The sequence below is a fragment of the Pteropus alecto genome, unplaced genomic scaffold (assembly GCF_000325575.1).
Source record: "Pteropus alecto unplaced genomic scaffold, ASM32557v1 scaffold359, whole genome shotgun sequence".
In the NCBI taxonomy this organism is placed as follows: domain Eukaryota; kingdom Metazoa; phylum Chordata; class Mammalia; order Chiroptera; family Pteropodidae; genus Pteropus; species Pteropus alecto.
Genome location: NW_006443119.1, coordinates 81,612 through 105,908, shown reverse-complemented (window position 1 = coordinate 105,908; position 24,297 = coordinate 81,612). Strand labels below are relative to the sequence as shown.

At 44.4% G+C, this 24,297-nt stretch overlaps 1 protein-coding gene across 3 annotated transcripts in view; it reads right to left on the bottom strand.

Annotated features, from left to right (window-relative positions):
- Nucleotides 1-6,863: 6,863 nt before the first annotated feature.
- CUNH1orf116 (chromosome unknown C1orf116 homolog) overlaps nt 6,864-24,297 on the bottom strand; it is a 32,586-nt gene continuing 15,152 nt past the window's right edge. The window contains exons 3-6 of one of the 3 annotated variants that reach the window (XM_025040516.1): nt 13,694-13,879; nt 11,090-11,267; nt 9,677-9,833; nt 6,864-9,646 (exon numbers count right to left, since the gene is read on the bottom strand). In XM_025040516.1, the coding sequence (XP_024896284.1) occupies nt 8,131-9,646; nt 9,677-9,833; nt 11,090-11,267; nt 13,694-13,879 (2,037 nt within the window). In that variant the 3' untranslated portion in view covers nt 6,864-8,130. Of the gene's footprint in view, nt 9,834-11,089; nt 11,268-13,693; nt 13,880-24,297 lie in introns of all 3 variants that reach the window. The other 2 variants (XM_015597858.2, XM_006922819.3) reach the window with 2 other exon arrangements.

Here is a 24,297-nt window from a genome sequence, read left to right as displayed (position 1 = left end):
GAAAAATCGCAAGGCAAACACAATGGTAATAATTGTTGCAGTCAAGAATCATTAATGAATGCTAAAATCAGTGGAAGAACGTATGATGAGAAATAGGATATTTGTAGTCTCAAAGTATTTTATTTCCCTTCTCTAACAGTGAGAAACCTGGCTCTTTTATCCATAATATAGTTACTTATTTGTTCAATCTAATAATACACAGAATGTAAATTCAAAATGCTAACCCATAAATGTAAAAAACACATTCAACAGCTAGAATCTGTCTTTAGCCTTTGACAGCATATAGAAAAAATACACTTTTTTTCAAACTTACTTAGATTAGTCTTTTTCTGCCTCGTTCTCCTGAGTGTAGTTATGTCATTCATTTTTTTAATACAACTAGGTTTATTTTTTATTGTTTGTATCCATTTTGGATCCTTCTACCCTCCTCTTCCAAACATACACACACACACACACACACACACACACACACACACACACACACTCACACACACACTCACACATCCTGGTTGTTATTTATTTATTATTTATATGTTAATTCTCCGGATATGTGAAACATTATCATGGCTCTAAAATCTGAACTATACAAAAAGGTATGTTCAGAGAAATGCCACCCTCCCCTCCCCTTTGACCCTGTTTCCATTCCCTCCTTCTTTCCGGTTTTTCCATCCACCCTCTGTAGGTAACCAGTCGCTCTAGTTTGGGTTTTACTCTTCCTGTATTTCTTTTTGCACAAATGTGCAGATACATTTGTATATTCTTAGGGACTTTTTTTCTTCTATGAAAGGTAGTGTAGTACAAATAAAAAGATCATTCTGGTAGCTAGGTGGAGAGGGGCTGGAGGCGGGCTCGAGTGGATGTAAAGAGAACACTAGGAAACTGCAGGAGAGAGATGACGGGGCACCAAGGCGGCTGTGGAGGTAGCAGAAAAGAAGAAGAAACCTGTTTGAATGATGTTTGGGGGTGACAGTGCCGTGATCTGTTACTGATCACCAAGGGCAGTGCCATGGTCGGTGTTTTGGTTTCTGGCTTTACTCACTGGATGGATGCTGGTGTTGCTCATGAGAACACCGCACGAGGCGCATATTCGGGGGATTCCCTAGGTGGGTCTGTGTTTGGACGCGTTGAGTTTGAAGTGGAGATGGAGTAAGGCACCTGAGACGTGAAGCACAGAGGAAAGGTCTGGAGAGAAATTCCTCGAGCTGTGAGTTTGGCCCAGGTCTTCTGGACACTTAGGTCAGAAAATGAGGGTGCAGCAGCATGGATCGTAAGATTCTCCACCCAATTCCAGTGTGTGTGGGTTCTCCACACCACTAAGAAGTTTAGTGCCAGCTGGGCCTCTTACAATACAACTCAATTGTGACACTATCTACCTAGAGATAGCATCCGACCCCACAGGTTGAGGATTCTGTCCCACAAGCCTGCCCTCTCCCTTCAGCTGCCAATTGTCGGTTCAGGTTGTTACCTGTGCTTGTGATTGACTGGTTATAAACCAAAAGGTTCTACAACCCCCTCACTGAGTTCAATTAATGTGCAAGAACAGCTCACCGGACTCAGGAAACCAGCTTACTCACTGGATTGCCAGTTCAGTTTATTTCAAAAGGTATTACAGGATAGTAATTAACAGCCAGATGAAAAGATACATAGGGCGAGGTCTGGAACAAAGGAGCTTCTGTCTTCACGGGCCGGAAGTGTTCTGCTTTACCAACCTGAAAGCTTTCTAGACTGTGTCCTTTGGGGTTTTTTTATGAAGGCTTTAGTACATAGGCATGATTGATTAAATCACTGGCCATTGGCAGTTAAACTCAATCTCCAGCCCCTCTACTCTCTTCAGAAGTGCATGGGTGGATGGGACTAAAATTTCCCATGTGATCAGCCTCCATCCTTAGGTTACTGTGAGGCTTTCTAAAAGTCACTCACTGACATAACAAAACACACCTTTATCCTTCTCCTCATGGGAAATTCCAAGTGTTTTAGGAGCTCTGTGCCAGAAATGAGGATGAAGGTTCAATACATATTTCTTACTAAAAATCACAATTCCAGTCTCATGCAGAAGAAAAAAATATATATATATAAAACCTTGGTCATCACCCCAACCTCTTCCTGCAGGAGACTGTCTTCTCAGGGCAGGGCGCCCACCAGAGGATGTGCGTTCCCAATGGTGGGTGAAGTTCGAGGCACAGGGTGGTCCCTGCTTCTCAAGGTGGAGGTGGGATGGCAGAAGGTGAGGCTAGAGTTGTGCCTGATTTCAAGCCACTCTAAAGTGATAATGATGCTATGTTTAAACTAACTTCAATGAAAGGATATCCCACACAGCCCACAAGACCTACCTGGGGCCTTGGCTAGGAATGAGGTGAGGGAGTCACTGGGAGAGGCGATTAAACCTCGCCCCATATCCAGGCAACTGAACAGACAGGAAGCAATCCATAAGAAGCCCTGCCAAACGCCTTGGAGAGTGTAGAGGGATCAGTGAGAGTTGGTGTGAGGGGGAGGCATAGATGCCAGGAGTCATCTTGTGTTATATCCTTCTCCGCACTCTCAAACCTGAAGGTAAGGAGATAGAGAACACTGCTGTCTCCAGAGCTCATTTCAATGAGCCACTCCTATTCATGAGTGAGAGATCTTTTGAAAAGTCTCTTGTGGCAGATGGACAGATCAACAGGGGCCTGAATGTGGGTGGAAGTGAGAAGAATTTCCTGGGTGTGCTCTAACACACCAGGAGGGAAAAAGGAGTGGCATGGAAGGTAGTAGCAGGTTGTGTGTGTTGTGTTAGGTCCCCTGGCAACTCTCACCCCAAAGGAACTCAATTTCCCATGGGAATTAATTAAAGGCTTGGGCTTTGAGTCCAGACTGATAGAAGTGGGGGCAGTGAGGGTCATGTGGGGTGGGCAGATGTGGGCAGACCTCAAAGCAGCACATACAGTTGGAGAACACTTGAGGGTTGTGAGGAGGTTGGCTACAGAAAGTTTTGGAAATTGGAGGAGGACTTTTGACTGTATCAGGCTGAAGAACTTAGGTGTAGGCTAAAATTAATCTCAAGGGGTACCCATCTGGCATCGAAATACATATGTATATGATGATAATATTAATAGATTTCACTTACTCTGCAACGTGCTAAGTGTTTTTTATATGCATTATCTTATTTGATTCTATTCTCATACAACCGCAACAGGTAAGTATGATTATTGCCTCTACGGAGTTCATTCCTGTTACACGTTTTATTTTTTAACTGCATTTTTAAACTAAATAACTGTAGGGCACCACACAACAAAGGAAGTTAAAGGAATAAAAAAGAAATAAACTGTAAAGGAAACAGGTGCAGGGAGCCTGATAGCCTGATTCTTAAGCCTGTGCTCCTGGTTACTGTGTGTTCTCAATCTCTTCTCCCTTCCCCTCTCTTATCCATCCATTTGTCCACCCACTCATCCACTTATGCATCAACCCATCCACCCACCCACACACCCATCCATCATCCATCCATCCATCATCCATCATCCATCTATCCGTCCGTCCACCCATTCATCTGTCCATCTATCATCTGATCATCCATCCATCCATCCATCCATCCATCCATCCATCCATCCATTCATCATCATCCATCCATCCATCCATCCATCCATCCATCTATCCATCCATCCAACCATTTACTCATACGCCCATTCATCCATTCATCTTTTTGACTAATTTATATCTAGGTATAGATATAATTCCTTTTTAGTAGAGGTTGAATTAGATAACCTAAAAATTTCTTTTCAGCTCTTAGTTTCTGCGAGGTATCTTTTACCTTAGACTGTTTTTTTGTTTGTTTGTTTGTTCTTTTTTTTTTTTTGGCAGGGTATTGGTCTTCCTAATTAAGTTGCTTGGTGTTATTGAAACATACATTTCAAAGCTGGCACAAATCTAGGAAACAGGCCAGTCCAAGTCACCCATTTCATGAATGAGATGAAGTGACTCACTGAAGCTCACCTGTCCAGAACTTTGCCAGGATACCACCCTGCTTCAGATTATTTTCAATTCTGGATACATGGCAAGTGGTAATTAAGAACAATCTAGATGGACAATGAGCAAGATGGAATGGAATTGGAACATCACTCATTTTTACCTCTCTTGTATGCTAAGTCACTGATGACAATGACAGTGGTGGTGGTGGTGGTGATGGCAGTGACGATAATGACTCTGGTGAAAAATAGGGCACTTATATCAGAAGGTATTCAGAGAGGTCATCTGATTTACCTTCTTGCTTCCTGCTAACTAATGCCTGATTCATTCATGAAAGATGCCTACCTTATTTTGAAAACTGCCCCAGAAAACTTGAAACCTTTTCTAGCCTCATCTCTTCCTGATTTTAGCCAGAGTTCCTTCCTGTTATATACGTTTATTCTTTTCCTCTATTTAAAAAATATCTACTGAATAGCATATAGGTCTTCAAATCACACAACAAAAGAAAATTAAAGGAAGCAAAAAGAAGCAAACTATATGATCATGGTTAGCAAGAGAGTGATGATAAAGCAGAAGCAGAGTTTGGGGAGAGAGAATCTTTCTGGTTCAGCCTTCATGCAGACACAAAAGACAATATTCATGCTGCTTCCTTTCTTTTCAAATTCCAAGAATCACAGTGTGGTCGAAGTTGAGTCACCTGGAAGGTATGTTAAAGACTAATTGTTACTTTGGACTTTTATTCACAGCAAGCTCTCTCCCATTTACTCTCAGAGCTGGGTTGAGTGACCTCTTGGCTTCCAACCTTTTCTACATTTGCTCCTTTGGAGAAAGAAGGAATAAGTAAGACCCAGAAGACAATATTATGGAATATCTACACTACATCAAGCACTGAGATGTACATCATTTATATCACTTGTTCATCCCCACAATCTTGAAAGGATGGTATTATTGCCATGTTGCAGATGAGAACTCTGAGGTTCAGAAAGTTCTAGGGTTCCCTGACTGATTAGTGATAGAGGTTGAATTGAGCACAGATCTATATGCTCCACAGTTACTCACATGAGGAAAAGACCTTGGGAGCATTGATCTGCGTTTCTCTTTAGATTCTGACTGAGATGGACATGATTTCTCCTGTCCATCCTCCAGGTCCCACCTTCTCTAGTCTATGAGCCTATAGCCTCATATTCTGATAGTACGATCCTTTTTTTCTAACATGTATGATCATGAAGTGGTTCATCTCATATACTTACACATATTGTAGACTGAAGTCTCCACCTCTAGCTCTAACTCATAACACCAAACAAGGCTTACTTTCCAGTCTTTCACCCGCTTTTCCTTCCATGGAATAAACACCAACCTTTGCACGTAAGCCTACCCCCACGTTATAAGGTTGCCTCTGCCAGCCCACACTGCCCGCTGTGTAGGGAGGCACCGAAAACTTGCCTGGGCCCATAGCCTGACCTCTGTGTAGGACAGCATGTAGGCCTGCGCCACCGAGTCACATGCCGAATGCCCAGAGTAGCACTTGAATGGTGACGCAGAGGAGGAGCTGTCAACATCTCAGAGGGCGCAGACCCTGCATGACAGGCTGAGGAGAGGCCAGCTCCTGTATTTGGCTGATGGTTTATTCCCAAAGGCAGCAAGACTGCAACAGAGTATAGCAGAGATACAAGGCCAAGTGGAAGTAGAGTTTCACTTGGGCTTTTAAAATCAAATGACTAGCCTTTACATGTTTCCAGCCAAAAACCTTCAAAAAGGGATAGGAACAACCCTGATGCCACTCTCACCTCCCACCCGATAAGTTCAAGCTAAATGAAGAGCAAGCAGTCCGATCTGGATACAGGAGGAAGACAAAATTCTACAGGTGGGTCTCACTGGGATCCCTTTGCTCTCTTCAAAATGAGGACAACTGGGTTTGGACTTATTATTCTAACCTTGAATCCTAAAGACCATCCTTAGAGAGAAACATGCTCGTTGAAAGATGAGAACATGGGAAGCATGGTGCCTTTAAATAACAAAGGAAGGGAGTCTCTCGAATTGAGAGAATTGGGGAAATGGGCACTCCACTGGGATGAAGAGGCAGAGTGGGAAGGCAGGCTGTGTGTAACTCTGTTTTGTCAGGAGAGAAATTACCTACATCAAGGAGTGGAGATTTAACAGGAGACACTCCTGCCCAACCTGTGTTGGTCAGCCTTATGTCAATCCCAGGGCCCCAGATGCCTACCAAGTCTTACTTTACAGCTAGCCTCAATCTTCCCTATTTATCAGGGCAATTAATAAGATAAAGTGATTTTCCCTCAGGTTGTGTCTTTAAATATACAGTTGGTATAGATCAACCAAACAGCGTGTCCACTCAGACTTCTGGGAGAGGGGCTTCTCTCTTTTCGGGAGTCTGACATGGCTTGGCTAGTTGTGGGAGTCCCCGTCAGCTGTGACAGACCAGGTCATCGCCCAGGGCCAAGAATAAGGCACCAGGCTTTTGGGTGTGTGTGTGAGAGTGTACACAGAAACTGTCACACCCACACCCCACATACCACAATAGGGTGGAGCAAGCCACTTGTCTTTAATGTTCTCATGTTCAGAAATACTGAGCTTTTGACGTTGTTGTTGCTGGGTCCTTAAGGACACAGCCCAGAAATGCTCAGCCGACCTAAAGGGGACCTATCCCACAGCCGTTCCCTTATCTTCCCTTCACATCTGGGGTTCCTGGACTCTGACCAGGTCAGAGCCATGAATAACATTTATTTCCTCAGGGGAAGCAGCGGTCATGTCTAGCCACGTCTGATCTCCCAGCTCGCATCCACAAGCCCACACCACCCTCTTTTGGCATTTTCTCAAGTTGCACAACTTGGTCATGGAATTTGGGGTTAACAATGAGTTACCATATTGCTCCTTTCCAAAGATAAAATTAAAAACCACAACACTGAAGATGACATGAAAGCATTTAATCTTTGATAGTTTAGAAAACACTTCGGGATCTTGAAGGGCCTGAGGGTTGAGCCCTGAAAAGTGATTATTGATCCTTGGGGTGCTGCGTGGATATACACAAGTGCTGCTTGAGGGGAGGCAGTGTGTCGCCTGAAATGAGAATCAGGAGCCCAGCTCTGGTCCCAGCTCTGTTACCAAGCAGCAGCGACCATGGATGAGTCACTTCCCTTCCCCAACAAGGTTGGACTAGAGCATCTCTAAGGCCCCCACCCCCATCCCTGATAGTCTATGAATAACTAGCAAAGAATGTATTGGGATGATTTTCCACAAGCACTGAGGAAGTTAAAAACTATTTGCAATAGTGTGGATGAGGCCTGAAACAGTTCTTACAAAGCCTCTGGGCTCAGGCTCCCATCTCAATGTTGGCCCAGCCCTGGGGTCACTCACGTGCAGACTGAGACAGGGAGCAGAAAGAACAGGAACAACAGAATCAGGGACCACCACAGAGTTTATTATTGGGAAGGGGTGTTGTGGGGTCATTTGTCCTGCTTTCTCAGATCAACAAGACCCCTGCTGCTCTCAGTCGACCAAGAGTTTTTAGTTACGAGAACGTCCTGTCTTTCTTTGGAATGGGGGACAGTGAGAAGGCAGCAGGTGAAGAGATAAAAAAAATCAACTCCTCTTGACCCCAGGTCCCTGTCCAGAAGGCCGGAATTGAGAGAGGGATCCAGCAAGGTCTGAGCCCGTCTCCACTCATTGCAGGGATTCAGAGAGACTCACATTTCATGTGACGCTGCATTTGCCTAATGTCACTGATAATCCATTGTCTCACCTGACTTTCTTTTCTTAGGCTTAGACACTCCTCTCCACTCAGGCTGGCTAGGCTGGACTCTACCCAATGTATGAAAATCTCCAACACGAGCAGAATTCTGAGCAATGACTCCACGTGTCATATAAATAGCTTCAGCGATATATACAGCCTATAATACACGCACATACATGCATACACACACACACACACACACACCCTCTTGTGTCAAACATCTTCAGGATGATTTGTGCAGGTACTCATTGGTACAACCACCCTAAATATACTTATGTTTGCACCTAATCCCTCCTTCCCTTTCACCTCAGAGAGAAGAGAACATCAGAGAGAAGCCTCCCCCCGCCCACCCCTGAGTTGTGAGGTGGCAAAGGCTCCTATGTGGAGCCCCGAGTCTCTTCTTGTAGGACGAGCAGGGGGCTGTGCAGGCCGTGCTGCCTCTACTCCTTCAGCAGCCCCAGCTTCCTCAAAGCCTCCCTTCTGTGTTCATCAGGGATGCCTTTGGGGGAGATCTTGACACTGACACAGGGGGGTCGAGGCAGCTTGTCACGGCTCTGTCCTTGGTAGGACAAGTGCTTGGAGCTCTGCTCCTGCTCCAGGTCAGCCAATTTGCCCACCTGAATACCTGCAAAGTCCTTCCCTGTGCCCAGGGAGGCAGGGCGGGGCCGGGAATTACGCAGAACGTTGGGTGAGATCTTGTTCAAGAAGGAGCCTTTTCCCAGAGAGGTGCTAGTTTGGGGGCTGGGCTCTTTCTCAGCTGAGAGGTAGCTGCTCAGCCCCACACCTGAACGCTCCAGAGTGTTGGACTTAAAGTTCATCTGTCTCAGGCCGGGGATATTGCTCTCCTGGAGAGTTAGCCCTGAGTTTGGCTTTGGCTGACTCAGGGGACTACTTACCCCTGGGGCCTTAGGGATGGAAATTGGCATGGATTTGGCAGCTGGAACCTTCCCTGGAGTGGGTTCCTGGGCAGGAACCAAAACCTTGCCTGGAAAAGGCCCCTGAGCTAGAGCTGGCTCTGGAGCTGGAGCTTTCACTGGAGAAGGTCCCTGGGTCGGAACAGGAGCCGAAGCCTTCTCTGCCACAGGCACAGCTGCTGACACTTGAGTTGGAAATGCAGGCTGAGCTGGAGCCGGGGCGGGGGCCTGAGCGTGAGTCCCCTTGAGTCTGATGGAGCTGGTGGGCTTACTTAACTGAGGGCTGGGCTCATCTTGGTCCTGGGGTAGCCCCAGCTTCTCTAGTGCTTCTTTGCGTGCTTTCCTCTGCTCCTGCAGTGAAGAGGGGACCAGACCCGAATCTCCAGGGGCAGCCTCAGAGTGGCGTGACAGCCAGTTCTGGGGATTACTGTGGAAACTGCTTCGGCTGCTCTTCAGAACAATATTAGGTGGCAGCTTCCGGGGCTTAGGCGCTGTGAGGGGAGCCAGATGGGCATTTGGATTCCCACCTGATGGGATGGGAGCATCTGCAGCTCTAGAATTCTGAGAAGACATGGCAGGGGGAGGCCGAGATTGTCCTGGTGCTCCCACTGAGCCTCTCTCACTAGGTTTTTGGGACATGAGCTCTGAAGAAGTTTCTTTTCTCTTCTGAGAGCTGAGTAATGTGTGGAGCAGGGGCGTGGGGCTCTGTTCCCCTGGGCCTTCAGGCAGGCCGTCTTCCCCACACTGCTCTGGCTGGGCGTCCCGGAAAGCTTCTGGCGGGGGGATGAGTGCTGTGTCCAAATCAAGTGCTCTGCTCCCCTGGCCCCTCACAGAGGCCGTCTTCCCCACACTGCTCTGGCTGGGTGACTCCGAAAGCCTCTGGTCGGGGGTTGAGTGCTGTGTCCAAAGCAAGGGCTCCCACGGTCCAGCAGGAGCCTGGTTGGCCTCGCTGCTCTGACTGACCTGTCCTTTCTCAGGGTCTGGGATGAAACCCTCAGGTTTCGCTGGGAGGTGGCTGTTAGTCTGGGTTGTGTTTTTCCTGGTTTTTCCTGGGTTGTGTTTTTCAATCAAGAGGTTCTGGTTCTTGCTGATATGGATATTTCTGGGAAGGCTGTAGGAGCCAGACCTGAGGCCTAGGCCTTGGGGTTCAGGCAGATGGCGTGAACTGGACTGAGTCACTCTCCTTGGCCCCAGGCTTGGCTGAAGAAGGATTTTCTCCTCTGGATGTCCTGTGAGGAGAACAGGCAAAGAAGAGAGGACAGAGGTGAGAACAGAACCCTAGTGCCGAGGGGAAAGCAAATACTTCCCGAACTCTGATCCTTAATTTGCATGAATGAGTTTTGTTTTTGTTGTTTCTTTGCTCTTAAAGGGGCAGCACTCTTGTCTGGATATCATTTGGACTAATGGATCAATACCAGCAGATTCCCTTCAATCAAGGATTAATTTTTCACGATGGTTGGGGAAAGGGCAGCCCCAGATAGCTCCATGTCCTTGGCTCAGGCTTTTCCTAACCCTCTAAAGATGCACCAGGGTTGGGGAGAGATTCAGGACAGTCCCTCCAGCTACCTTGGGGCTCGCAGGTAACTGAGTCCAATGGAAGCACTGAACACCGACAGCATGAACAGGTGATTTGCTCTTGATTTGACCGAGCTTCTGCCTTCTTCCATTTTTACCTTCTATAACTTCCTGGATGATTCTGTAATAGCCACAGCTGTCCCCATAGCAGACAGTGACACGGGCTCTTTCTTTTCAGCTAGCTAGTCAGATACATCAGGCCCACGGAGCCAGGGAATCAGTCTTAGGTGGCAGTGAAGTCTCACGTTCCCATTCACTGCTCTAGCTCCAAGGAGGGTCTAACACATTGTCAGTAAACATTTGCTAAATGAATGAATAAATAATCGCAGCCTTGATACCAGTGGGATTGCCCTCAGGAGTGAAGTGCTCCCCTACCCTGGGACACATGGCTCTGCACTCACAGCCATACTCATGTGCCATCCTGTTCCACTCCTACTGAGCCTCAGTGCCACTGGCTCTCCCCATTCTCTCACAAGGGCCTGGAGGTGCCACCCACTCAAGTTAAGGGAGCCCTTCCCTCTTCTTATCTCCAGCAGCCTCAGCCTCTGGGTCATCCAGATTAGCTCCCCAGACTGACTCAGTCTCTCCAGAGCCAAACACCCACCCCTCCCTCACTTCTGTGGTTGTATCTATTTAGAATTTCTCCACGAGAGGATGGGAGTTGATCAAACCCCTTTCCCTTCCAGACCTCTGATACTTCATAGAAAGACACAGGAAGCTGGCTCGTCAGCAGTCCCTCCCCCACTTCAGGGACAAGGCTTTATTCTAGCCAGAGAGTGGAGAGGAGCGCGGCCATTCCTTCTTCTGCCTGTGACCCTCAGAGCAAAAGGCAAACAAGGTGGAAAGTAGCCAGAAGGAAGTACAGATTTTCTGGGTTTCACTAGGTGCTACCCCTGACAGTCCCTCTTACCCTGGGGAGCAGGCTGGGTTATGGGCAGTTCTCGGGGACTTTGGGGAGTTGTGGCTTTCTCAGACTCGTCAGTGGACAGTCCGCTGTCAGCCTCAGTGTCCAGCGAGCCAATGGTCTCCTCCAGGAAGAGCAGACACTCCTTCTCTTCGGCGGACAGGAAGTCGTAGCTGCTGTCACTCTGGAGTGAGGAGAGGGAGAGCGCACTGTGAGAGGGAGCTCTGCAGAAACTGGCGGAGCCTGAGAACCACCCTGTGTTGGGGAAGGAATGCTGAAGAGCTGGAACCTGTCCACAATGCCACTCCGCAAACCTGCTGGAGTTGCTTCCTGAAACTGCAGGACACCAGGGAGGGCAGAGACTGCCAGGCTGCTGTCCTACTAGCATCTGGCTCTGGTAGCTGGGCAGGCAAATGGCAAGTGGCCTTTCTTTTGCTTAGTCCTGGGTGAAATGCTTAGGAGCACAGATCAGATGCGGTCCCAGGTTTTAATTCCAATTTCTCTGTGTGACCTATGTCAGATATTTGTGTGTGACTCTGATTTAGCTCTAAATTATATGGGCAACATAATGATTTGATCTTCAGCTTGAATGGTATTGTTTTTAGTGTTTCAAAGTACTTCTGTATACTTGATCTAGCATGTCAAGGACAGTATGAGGACAAATAAGAAACACAGCCAACTACTGGCTGCCAGGCCAGTGGAAACAGTGGCATGATTAGCCATAGATAAATTAACTAAATAACTTATACTTGACTTTGAAATGCATTTCGTATAAAATTTTTTCCCTTGTGTATTTACTTTCTTAATGGTATTTGGCTCTCGCTAACATTCAAATAAATGTGTGCTTCTTAAGCAAATATTAACTTAAGTGGGGAAGGTGAAGAAACTGGATAGGTATGGGGGAAGAAGAAAGCAATCTAGTATTAAATGTTACGTAGATATTAAATAAATAATGTTCATTGTGAGAAAGCTTGTAGGACTAGCTGGAAGAAAACTCTGTGGTCATTCAGGATGGTTACCATCTGTGTTCCACAGGCCGGGAAGATCCATGGCGTTCCATGGATCTTCCTCCAAACAAGAAGGTTGAGGGGAAAACCGAAAGGGTACATGGGAATATAAGTAACTTGGCTTGAGTCACTTCCTCACATCTCTCCTCCTCTTCCTAATATTTGAGACACTTTAGAGTTGTACATTCTTCAGATCCACTCAGATGACCAGGAAAGATTTAGAGATAGCCCTAAAAATATCCTGGGGGGAGGGGAGATGGTTGTCGGAATAACCCTTCCAGTTCCAGTGGCTCCTTAAACAGCTGTCTGTCAGTTGACTGAGCATTTCAAGCGAAGCCCCAGATATGGCCCTTAGAAGCCCTGAAGCCAACTCTGACTCCGGGGATTCTCTGAACAAAGACCTTGCTGCCCGCTTCCACCTAAAGTAGCCTTGCCAAAGGCAAGCCAGCTCTGAATTTTTCCTTTGTGGGTGATTCACTTTGAAAACCTTTAATCCTGGTCACATTCTGTGTCTAATGGTATGTAACTATTCATCTTGGCCTGAGCCTAAAGAAACAAAATGATGTCTCTGTGGCCCCATCACCTAGGGTCAAAGAGAAGTTATATACAGATTGCTTGCACTTTGGATTGTGTGTGTGTGTGTGTGTGTGTGTGTGTGTGTGCTTTTTTCTACTCCCTTTTTACATATCGGAACGCATTGACTCTAATTCAGCAGAGACCTTTCTAATCCTTAATATTTCAAATCCCTCTTGTAGGATATAAAGCCATAAAGTATAAGTTCTCAGGCGTTATTAACTTTGTGACGAGTACGGACAAGAAAAGAAGGCTTACATTTGGACACAGGGCAGATTTACGCTTTCACACCAGCCTTTCAAGACTTAAGATTTAAATTCATGCCCCCCAAAATTACAGTTTATTACATGCCAGTCACATATAGTTAAATACAGTGGCTTTGGAAAATACACAATCTCTGCTCATAGGTCATTTTTTTCCTACACAGACATATGTGCTAAGTGCTTTGTATGCATCTTATTTACTCTCCCCACCCCACCCCAAGAACTCTATGAATTCAGTGTTATTATCCCCACTTTAAAACTGAGGAGACTGAAGTTTAGAGAAATTAAGTAATTTGCCCAAGGTCATATAGCTTATAAGTAGCAAACTCAGATCGGTTTGGTTCCAGAACCCAAGCTGCCAGTTACCCTATTGTCTTTGATCTTTGTAAAGACTGAAGTAGTGCTGCTCACTGCAGAGACCTTCGGGAACCTATGTGCTACAAGGGTCTACGTTCCAGTTTCCATCATGACCTCAGATCTCTAGCCAGCATGCTCTCTCACCTCAACTCAGACCCCCAACCTAATGAAAACTAGAAAAAAGTCTCATTTCTCCTGCTGCTTTCTGGGGTTGTCTCACCCCATTCTCCATAGAATGATGGGTGACTCAGAGGTAGAAAGCATCATTTGGTATGATTCACTCCCTGACAAGGAAGATGAAAGAGAAGGAGCAGTGAGCAAGGACGGTGGTGGGCAGGGAGGGGCGGGGCAGGGCAGGGCCGGGAAGGTGTGCAGACAGCGGGCCAGGTTGCAGGACAGAGAGTACGTACAGATCCAGAGCGCGTGGAGGTGGTGCTCATCATGCTGTCACAGCTGCTGACGCGGGTCACAGGTTCCGAGCCCGGCCCAGCTGGCCACAGCTCCCTCTCGGGCATTGCCAGAAGCAAGGTGCAGAGACGGTGAAAGGGGCTCCCAGAGGGGAAGCGAAGGGAAGCGAAGAATGTCCCAAGCTGGGCCTGAAAAGAGAAGAATCAAAGCCACGTGTGAGCCGAGATCGGGCTCTGGCAAGGCTCTGCCTGGAGCAGCATGGCGGTGGGGTCGCCAAGCAAGCAGAGAGCTGGAAGGGGCCATGGACAGCTGTTACCCAAACCCAAACTGCCAGTAAGCTGGCTCACATACATGCAGAAGGATGGACTTAGGTGGTGGAAAAGCAGTCTAGTCAGAAAGGAAATTCCATCACTTCCTTTAGTCACCTTTTTCTCTGAACTATGGTGCTTAACCTATATTTTATTACTATAACGATAAATGTTATAGGGGTTAATAGCTTGGATTCTGGAGGTAGTTGGATCTGGGTTCAAATCACAGTTTAGCCATTCACAGATATGTGACTTGAGGCAAATTACTCTTTGAGTTTTTCCTCATTAAATAGGGTAAATGTAAGGATTAAATGAGAACAATTAGCACAGTTTAACTGATAGTAAATACTCAAACACTTAATGAATGACTGCCACGGCTCTTATAATAAGAAAAAGACAAAATTGCTCTAGGATCAAGAGTTTAGAAAAGGAGGGATCAGGTTAAATGGGAGACTAGAGGCTCGAGAGAAGAAGCAGGGCCCTTAATAGTACCTACTTCATAGGGTCGTTTGGAAGGTATAACAAAACACTCCATGTACAACACTGTGCAGTGCATGGTCCAGTAATTACTAGCTGCTGTCATAGTCAACATCGCCAACATCACCACAACAGCCACCACCACAGCCGCCATTATCTCCCTAGGCTGGGAGACCTGTGCATGGCACCTCCAGTGGTTGACACAAACCCAGTTTCCATCTCGTGCATCACGCCCTCTATTGTTGCACTTATTCCCGATGAGGTTCCCTAACCTGTGTCAAATGAACATGAGAGATGCCCTATGTAGTGTTCTCCCAACTCCAATTCCTAGGAAAAAAGTTCCAAGTTCATTGAGCCAATAGTAATAGCAAAGGAAGGCAGTGCCATCTTCCTTCTGAAAAACTCAGGGATTTTCATATCACCGTTTGTGGGAAACACTTCAGAAGATTTGGAAAGGCCAGTGTGACTCTCCTACATGAAAATAAAATTCTAAAAGAATTAAGATTAAAAGACAGACCAAATAGAGAGTTGGAAGAGAGGTAGAATATAGACTATGGAATATAGAATATAGAATATAAAATATTCCCCATGACATCATACTATGTTTTCTACCATCTTTACTACCCTCCCAATGCTAGGTAAAATATCCTACAATAATATGTTCTATTTGAGATCTTGGGACTTGGGGTATGGATTCCAGGGCAGGTTGTACTTTTGCCAAAAATTGCTTCTAGTGCCAAAGTCAGGTTTAGGCTGTGCTGTGTGAGTCAGCCTGCCAGCTCTGTAGAGCTGCAAAGCACCAGGCCTCACAGAGCTCCTCTTCTGCTTGAGGCAGGTAGGGAGGGGCAGGACAATGGGGAATGAAGAAGGAAGATCCCTAATGATACATATAGTTTGTGAGGGTCCAGAACCTCTCAGGAGATAGAGAGGGAACCAGAAGGGACAGAGATGCCAAAGAAACCTAGTGATAAATCATTGGATAAGATAGCAATTAAGGTTCCTTCATGAGGTTAGTTCCCCAATATCCAGAACCCCACAGAAACAGAAACATACGAAGTCATGTGAGTTAAGTTCAATCATCTCAGCTGTCCACTCCATTGATGACTGTCTAGGTTCAGAGAGTACTAACTCATTCCTAACATTCTGTGGGCTGGAAGCCATTACAGCAAAGCGGATCCATCTCTCCTAAGCGTAGGCACACAGAAGGCACTCAAAAAATGCTGGATGAATAAACTTATCATCTATTCTAGTGTCTATTGAGTTAAGCTATTGGAAGCCCTCTTTGGGGGCTTCTACCCTATTAGTGTAAGCTCTTTCTTAAATATTTTATTTCTCAGAGACTATATGGCTCAGTGGACTTTGGGCAATGGTTTCAGTTAAACTAACATTTATAAGCATGTAATAGGCATGGGGTGTGCAAAACTTCATAAGACAAAGACATCATTTCCAAGAAGTCAGTGTAGATCCAAGGGTCTAGTTTTTGGCTCCAGCTATCTTAGCTGCAAAATTGGGGCAGTAAATATTAAAAGTGACTCACTATAGTTAATACAATATTCTCTGTGAATGAGTGAGAGGATGCTTCCCCTCCCTTTCAGAGAAAATTACTACCCATGTTCTTCTAATACTTCAGACTTTATAGTGGTTTGCTAGCCCATCCTCCTACCACACTCTCATTTCAGAACCAAGGATGGCCTGAAGCAGCTGGAAGAGACAGAAACAAATGAATAGCGCTGCTTCAAAAAACATAGCATGCTATAGCTTACAAAGTGTTTTCAGGTATGCTACTTAGATCTTCAAAATAACCTGAAAATTAGGCAGGATGTGACATTTTCTTCATTTGACAGCTAAGAAAGCTGGAGCTTTTTCTACTTCCCTTCCTTAATGGAAGTAAGGAATGACCTATAACTGCACAGATAGGGCAGCCCATGGATCCCAGCCCTCTTGAGGGCATCGCAGACTGTCCAGATGCAAGAGAGCAGCACATAAAGAGGGGTCATTGGCTGCCCTTGACTAAATACTAAAAGTCCTACAGTAACCCTTCTCCTTCTAACTCACACCTTAAACCCTGTACATTATCTGATTTAGCTTGATGTTTCCAGGCCAGGTTTTGCCTCAACAACAGATATTTCCAGAGTAAGGAGATGACACCAAATGCCATTAAAGATCACGTCATCATCAAGCACTACATAACCACTGCAGAGATGAATCTGAACCTAAAACCAAAGCTGAATGAGCTCCAAAGTGCTTGTACTTTGTCTCCACACCTCATTTTCTGACCCAAGGAGTTTGAACTGTAAAAAGGTCTTCTCTTCTTCCACCACTTCCACCCTCCCTCCCCACTTCCACCCTCCCTCCCCGGTTTGGCCTGATCTGGATGCTGCGTTTCCCTCTACCAACTTTACAACCTTGAAACTTGGGGGATATTTCAGGGCAACCATCGAAACCTGAGATATTTCAAACTGATAAGAAGCCTGAGAAACAAGCAAAACACTTAGGTGAGAGTCTGGTATCTTTTAACTCTTGACCTTTTGGGGGGACTTTAAGGGAGGAGGAAATGGGTTAAGAAATGCACAAGGCCTACAGTCAAGGCCACCCATGCAAAGGCAAAGGCACATTAAATATTAACAACTCCACTAAAACCAGCCAAGCCTTGGAGGAGAGTAAATAAATAGCACGTGGAGTTCCAGCATCTGCAGAGCATGGGGTGGGGAGAAGGCTTCAGCTCCACTCCAGTTTGGTTTCTCTATACCTTCTAAGTAGACGCCTCCCGTGAGCCCACCTCTACATCCTCCAAGAGCTCAGCCTTCCTCCGCAGTAGACAAGGAGGTTTCCTATTTCTCTTAGACAGGTGTCTCTGCTTTTTGCTGAGTACGTTTATGCTGCTTAGGCTGGAGAATATCCTAAGAAAAATGCCAGAAAGACTAAAAGTTGCACTGTGGATCCTTCTCCATGACCACATGGGCAAGTTTCTGTGCCTGTTAAGGCAATGTTGTAATCTCCCTTTTCACCAGTGGCTTTGAAGGAAGGGTAGGTAGAAATACCCTCTGGACAAAAGGGCTTTCTTTGACACTGCAGGTTATCATTATTGCTGACAAGGTCACCATCTGTGGCAGCCCTCAGTCAATCAGTTTGGTGGGCTGGTTCTGTGGCTTGGGCTAAGCTAAAGCTTAAAAGGTCTAGTCGCAGGACTGGAAGGAAACCCAGTATATTCAGCTGGGAGCCTGGCACTGAGGTCTTTGCACTTCCCTTTCTACAGCATTAGGAGGAAAAGAGGTAAAGTTTAGGACCAGAGTGTTAGCGCCCCACCAAAGTAGACAATGGAGAGCTGAGTTGCTATTCTGAGCTTCCTCGTGTAGATAAACCTGCCACACATACTGCAAACTGGGACACCTGAAGGATGAAATAAAAACAAAAAAAACCACTACATCGCTCTGGTTCTCTCTGTGGACGTGGCCACGGTACTTTGGCCTGAGCCCCACTTGGAACTCCTACCAGAGTCAACGTGCTACTCTGAAATACTAATGTGGGTGAGGCCCCGGCACAGCCAAGGAGCTGTCTGTTTGCCAGTCTCTACGTCTATTAACAGGTAACGTTGGAAAATTAATTGAGTTGAACCCAAACAAACCAGACCCTGCAAGTAGATTATGCATGAGTTTTCCAGAGATGAACTGGTTGCTTAAGCTGGAGTTGTCCCAGTGTAACCAAACCTCACCTAACAGCCTAGCAGAGCTCACACCTTACACACCTGTCCACAGACAGCTCCATTATCACACTGCCATTATTGAACACACACACATTGCACCTTTTATTTAAATAAAAATAGACGATAAGTTCAGAAAGCCATGAGAGAATTTCCTGTTAGAAATGCAGCAGGAAACCACTCTTCTCTCCCGGGTGATCCCCCGTTTTGACTTCTGCTACAACTATTCTCTTTCAAAGTCAAAACTCAATTTCAATTGCTCAGAGATGGATTTCCAAAACAAACCTATCTTCTTGTTTCTGTACGATATGCTTATCTAACTCAAATAGGCAGATGAAAAAAACATGCATTCTAGCCCTGGTCTCCACGAAAACACTTCGCTCTAACCTACTCTGATCTCTGACTGGTCTCCGAGGGTTGAGAAACAGAGAAGAAAGCACCCTAGCTTGGGTACAGGGCTCCCCATAATCCCATAGCTCTGACTTTCCACGAAGCCCCCACCCGACCCCTTTGCTACAGCAATAGTTGATTAGCAATTCACTCACCTTTACTGGTTGGGGGCTGAAGAGAGGAAAGGAAATACCCTTGTGTTTCGAAGGGCAGAGACGAGACAGTGACTGCTTCCCCTGCCTCCTGCTGCTTTCTTCTTTTGACCTCTTCCTGACTTACCTGGACAGGTAAATGCTTCATCTGTGCTGCCTCACTCCACCCTGCCACTGATTCTCAGCCAATCCCAGCCTTCCCTCCCTACTTCTCATTCCAGCTGTTTCTCCTGGGACGGGTGTGGGAGGGAACGCGGCTGGGCGGTGCTGCTCTCATTTAGCCAATCATCTCTTGCCATCCCTGCCCCCATTTAGAGCCACTAAAGAGCCCTTGGAAAAAAAAGGAGCGCTGGAAAGAGGCGGCACGGGTTTGGGTTGAGACTGCAAGAGGAGAGTTGGCAGGGAGGGAGTACGCCAAAAGATATTTTTAAATCTTCACATCAAGAAACACAGTCCACTAGACAGTAGTATGCTTTTCTCTGTGTCTGTCTGAAACTTGGTTTTCTATCTACAGTTACCTCCTTCCACTTTGAGCTACGGATTTCTCTGAATTCTCCAAGTTAAAATCCTCTATGGCCAATTTTGCTATCGGCTTTTCTAGTCTTTCAGAATCACTTTCGTCAAGTCTTTCCCTGGCAGCTCACAATGCTAGCAGGTTCACTCAGGACCTCGGAAGACGTCTAAGACTAGGGAGGCCAGAGCTGACACACTCTTACCCCACAGTTTGCGAAAAACCGTTTTGCCTTCACTTATTTCTGGGGTGAAAGAAACCATTTTCTCCCGAGAGGTTCCTGATGGGAAAGTAACTGGACAGCATCGAAGGAGGGAACATGCTCACTGTCATTTAGATCTCTGATCTCTTTTAGCTGTTCATGGAAGGTAGCGATAAATATTAGTAAATAAAATAAAATAAGCTACCAACCAGTTAAGCAACCCCTGTCTCCTTCCATGGAAGATTTTTGGCACTGTGGTTAAAACAACCTGAAGAAAGTAGGGAAGAATTCAATGCTTTCAAGAAGAAATCTCCCTCCAGGTAGAAAGGCTAATTTCATCAGATATGACTTTGGCCTGAAAGCTGATTTTTCCTGGATACAGGTTATCCTTGATACCAAAAGGACAGGAAGAAAATTAAAAGCAATGCACATAGTAATTGCCAACATTTATTAAGCTCTTTTTGTGTACTAGGTATGTGCGATGTGCTAAACATTTTCATCTAACATTTCATTCGATCTTCATTTCAACTTCAAAAGTTAGGCACCATTAACCTCCAAATTTTATAGGGAGGTTAAATAACTTGCCCAAGGTCACAAAGCTAGGAGGTGGCAGAGCAGAGATTATAATTTAGGCACTATGGCCTCAAGCTTGCCATGCACCATGTATGATGCCAGCCAGCCTCCATTTAGGAGAAAATCCTAAGTAGGAAACACGAAATACACAAATAACTTGCAGGTCTAATTCTAACAGTTAGTTTTGTCCTTTCTTGTCTTATTTCTGTATTGCAGTTATTCATATCTTTTCTAACAAGATGATTCATGGCTTTCATCTTTTCTCTCTCTGTGATTGTAGTTGGTTAGGAAATAAGAAGTGCAATGGTCCTGGGGCCAAGGTAGAGAAGAGGTGGGTAAGGACTGCTGAGGAGGAAGGAAGTTTGAAGAAGCCTGGGAAACCCGGTACCCTATCAGCAGCATATGGACAGCAGAAATGACTGAGCATTTAAGGGTGAGGGCCTCTCTTCCTGATGTGTCATTCAAACATGTATGATGTCATAATACTAACAAAACAGGTAAGGCATCTCCAAATCAGGAGTTCAATGCAACAAGAGTTACACCCATGGACGGAGTCATTGAAGTTGATCCAGCTTCATAGGTGTGTGATTTGAACATTGGCTAAAAAAGGGAATTGACTTAGGAGCATTAACCTCAAAGATAGCAGGCATAGTCTTGTTTGTGAACAGACACAGTTTTTTAGTTTGTAATAAAACTGTGATAATTAGGAAGGGCCCCTATCTTACCACGTAGAAGTAGGGACATAGACGAAATAATCTTTCTATTCCTCTCTTTCCTTTTACACACCTCTTTTTGAAAAATATTTCAGGTACCCTGATATAACAAACACCACTGTACCTAACATCCAGTTCAAGAAATAGAATATTAGCATTATAGTTGAACTTACTTACAAACTTCACCCTTCCCTCCCAGCCTGCCATCTCAAAACACACATAGATCCCAGCTGAAATAAGTCACTATCATGAATTTGGTGTTTTTTTATTCTCCATGTTTTACCGTGGACTCTTTCTTGCTTTTGCTTTGATTTGCTTTGCTCTTGCTTGAGAAAATACCAAGTCTCTAAGGTTCCAAGAGAATTGGGAAGGAGGCCTAGACTAGGGGAAGGAGAGGACTTCCAAAGTCAGAAATACCTGAAAGACTAAAGCTCCTTGGTTGACATAGGTCATCGTATGAGGAGGTGTGTCATTGTTCTTTGTGTTTGAATTCATGTTTGATGACCTGACTCTATGAAATCTACAGCCCAGGTCACTTGACTCATCTGTGTCCTCACTCCTTCTCCATCTTTGCATGCTGTTGTGATGCAGTCATCTCCTTGATAGTCAGAGACCAGTTTACTATTTCCTTTCTCAGTACAACCTCCCATTGAGGCATCTCACTTCTCTTACCTAAGCACACTTCTACACACACACACACACACACACACACACACGAAACTTCAAAACAAATATACCGCAGATTGTTATTGGCCAATCTTTCCTTTTGGGATCTCTTATAAAGTTGAACTCTCTGTAAAATAGTTGTAGACCTCCATTCTAACCATTTATGATACTTTTTCATTCACATTAGAGTCACATCCTATTAATGTCTTTCTTCTCCCTTTCCTTGTTAAAGAAAAAGAAAAAATGAAGTTACTTCGAACGTATATTATCACCATCCCTAAGAAACACTGGGTGCCCACCATGTTCATGGTAGTTGGCACACTACAGTATGTTGGGAATATATCTGAGTGTATTTCTAATACACAAGGGGGAAGGATATATATATTTTTTTATTTTTCAAGTAGAAAGAGCTTGCTTTAAAGAGAAAACAGCTAGGGAAGGATTCAGATGAAGATGCTTATAACCTAACTATAAGCCATGGAATTGATAAGCCAAGGTAAGATATGAACTAGATCACCAAGTTCTCACCAAAGTGATATTAGTGTTAAGCCTAAAATAATTAGATGGGAACTAAAGGGTGTAATTAAGTGGATTTGGATGCAGGAGTTCTGAAATTACTTAGTCATTAAGTAGTTCTTGGGAGCAGATTTTTCTTTCTTTTATGAGAGCAGTGTTACGTTGGCCCACCTACCATGGAAATTTAGAGGATTAAGCAGTTCTTTTCCTTTCAGTGTTAATGAAAGTTTGAGGGCTGAGGTCATCTACCAGCATCAGAGAGTTTTATAAGAAACACCCAATCTTAACATGTTCAAAATTGAACACATCTTGCACCTACCCTCAGACCTGTCCTCTCTCCTCTATCCCCATGCTAGCTAATTACGTTACCTACTCTCACCCAGACTCAATACTTCACAGCAGTCCTCCCATATCTCCTGTAAGATATCTCTGATATTGCTTTCTAGCTCTTCATCCTCCCTGCTCTGGTTCAGGACTTCACTATTTGTAAGATCATGGGCCTTTAAAGATAGAAGAGACTCCAGAAAATCCTTGTTTCATATCTTGCATTTTATGGATGCACAACTGAGTTGTCATTTCTCTGAAAATACTTTCATGCATTTTCATAGCATTCGAGATGAAATTCTAAGTCTCTATATGACATAAAAATACCTCCGTGAGCTGGCCCTACATGCATTTTCCACCACATATGCATCCATACTCTTTACAACAGTCACATTCATTCTTTCGAAGCTGCCATGCTTTCACGCTTCTGGGCCTTGCACATGCTGTGCCCTTTGCTGAGTCCCATTCTCATCTTGTCCTCCTAGTTTAGTCTTATCCTTCCTTCAAGGTTCAGCTCAAGTACCACCTTCTTTTGGAATAGAATGTTAGGTACTGCTTCACTGTAATCTCTTAACACAATGTATGTCTAAATTTAACCCACGAGGATGTAACTGTCCTCTGTCTCCCTGTAAAATTTTAATTCATGAAGGGTATCGAATTTTTCTATTATAGTAGTTATATGTTAATTACAAGACCTGATGAATTTTTTGGCAACTGAAGTCTTTTATTTTAGGAAAATTGCTCTAAAAATTCATTTTTTAGATCATGGTAGTTGATAATCCATCTACTGCTACAATCTTGCTTCTTATTTTTTTCCCTAAATCTTGTCTTTTGATATACTATTAAAGTCTGCATTGCTCTTAGAAGTAATAGGCATTGGCTCATTAGGGTTGTTTTCAGAAGTTTTTGACATTTTGATGTCATGACTATTTCTATGAATCTGAGATGCTATGAAGGCCCCCAGCTGATCGTGCTTTACATTGCAATGATTTAAACATATCGGGCAATCAGCTGACTGATTTGCTTTTTCTTTCTTAAAATGCCTCTAACATTCTTTATGTTCTTTACTTATTGTTATGGATATGTAAAATTATTTATTAAATATTAGGTTCAATAGTATTTACAAAGAACTGTACTTATAGCAAATATTCAATACTGAAAAATTTCAGGGAACATTATTGGGTAATATTTGGATCTCCTACCAAGCTCCTAACAGCTCTACACAGAATCATTTGTTGAAATTACAAATTTAGGAATTTATTTTGCTTCTCAAACTTGTTATTTCTTGAAATACTTCATAGAATTTGAATTAAATATACTATACTTTATTAATATTAATTTTATTTATCATTCACAATAGACAGGGCCATGGAATGACACGTATAATATGGCAACAGTTATAAACAAGAGTTTGACTAGACTGTAAGGACTTTTCTCCTACCTGCTAGTATCCAGGTTCCCAGAAATGTCAGCTTTAACCTTCTACTCTACATATCAGCATTTCCTACTCTTGCTTTGGATTTGTTATCATTTGACTCCTGCAAATCACAAACATTTCTTGTTCGTGACACAACAAGCAGATTGGCACCACTATAAATTCATGAATAACAACCTCCATTGCCTGGCAATTATCACATTTGGATTTCCCCTTTTTCCAAGACCACGCTTTCTTCTTATTCTCTAATTTTCTGCCCCTTTTTTGCTCCCTTCATTTTTAGATGATGACTTGGACACACAATGTGAAAAATTCAGTAAGAAAACAGCAGCCAAGAGGCAGGAAACCTGTCTTCTCATCACCAAATTTACAAATCTACCTTCTTTTGCAATCATTTTCTTCTCTTTTAGTGCAACAAAGGAAACATACTTCCTGTAAAACCCCATCTTCCATGCGTGCTCCAGATCTCATCTCATGAATTCTATCTCTGAAATCCTCTCTTGTACATAATCATTTGACCTTTCTACTAAAATAATTCTCATCAGTATTCAGATATGCGAGAGTGTACTGCGTGGTTTGATTCCCTACTTTTCTATTTAAATAAATGCCATTGAGAGTTGAACTCTGAAATATGTGTTT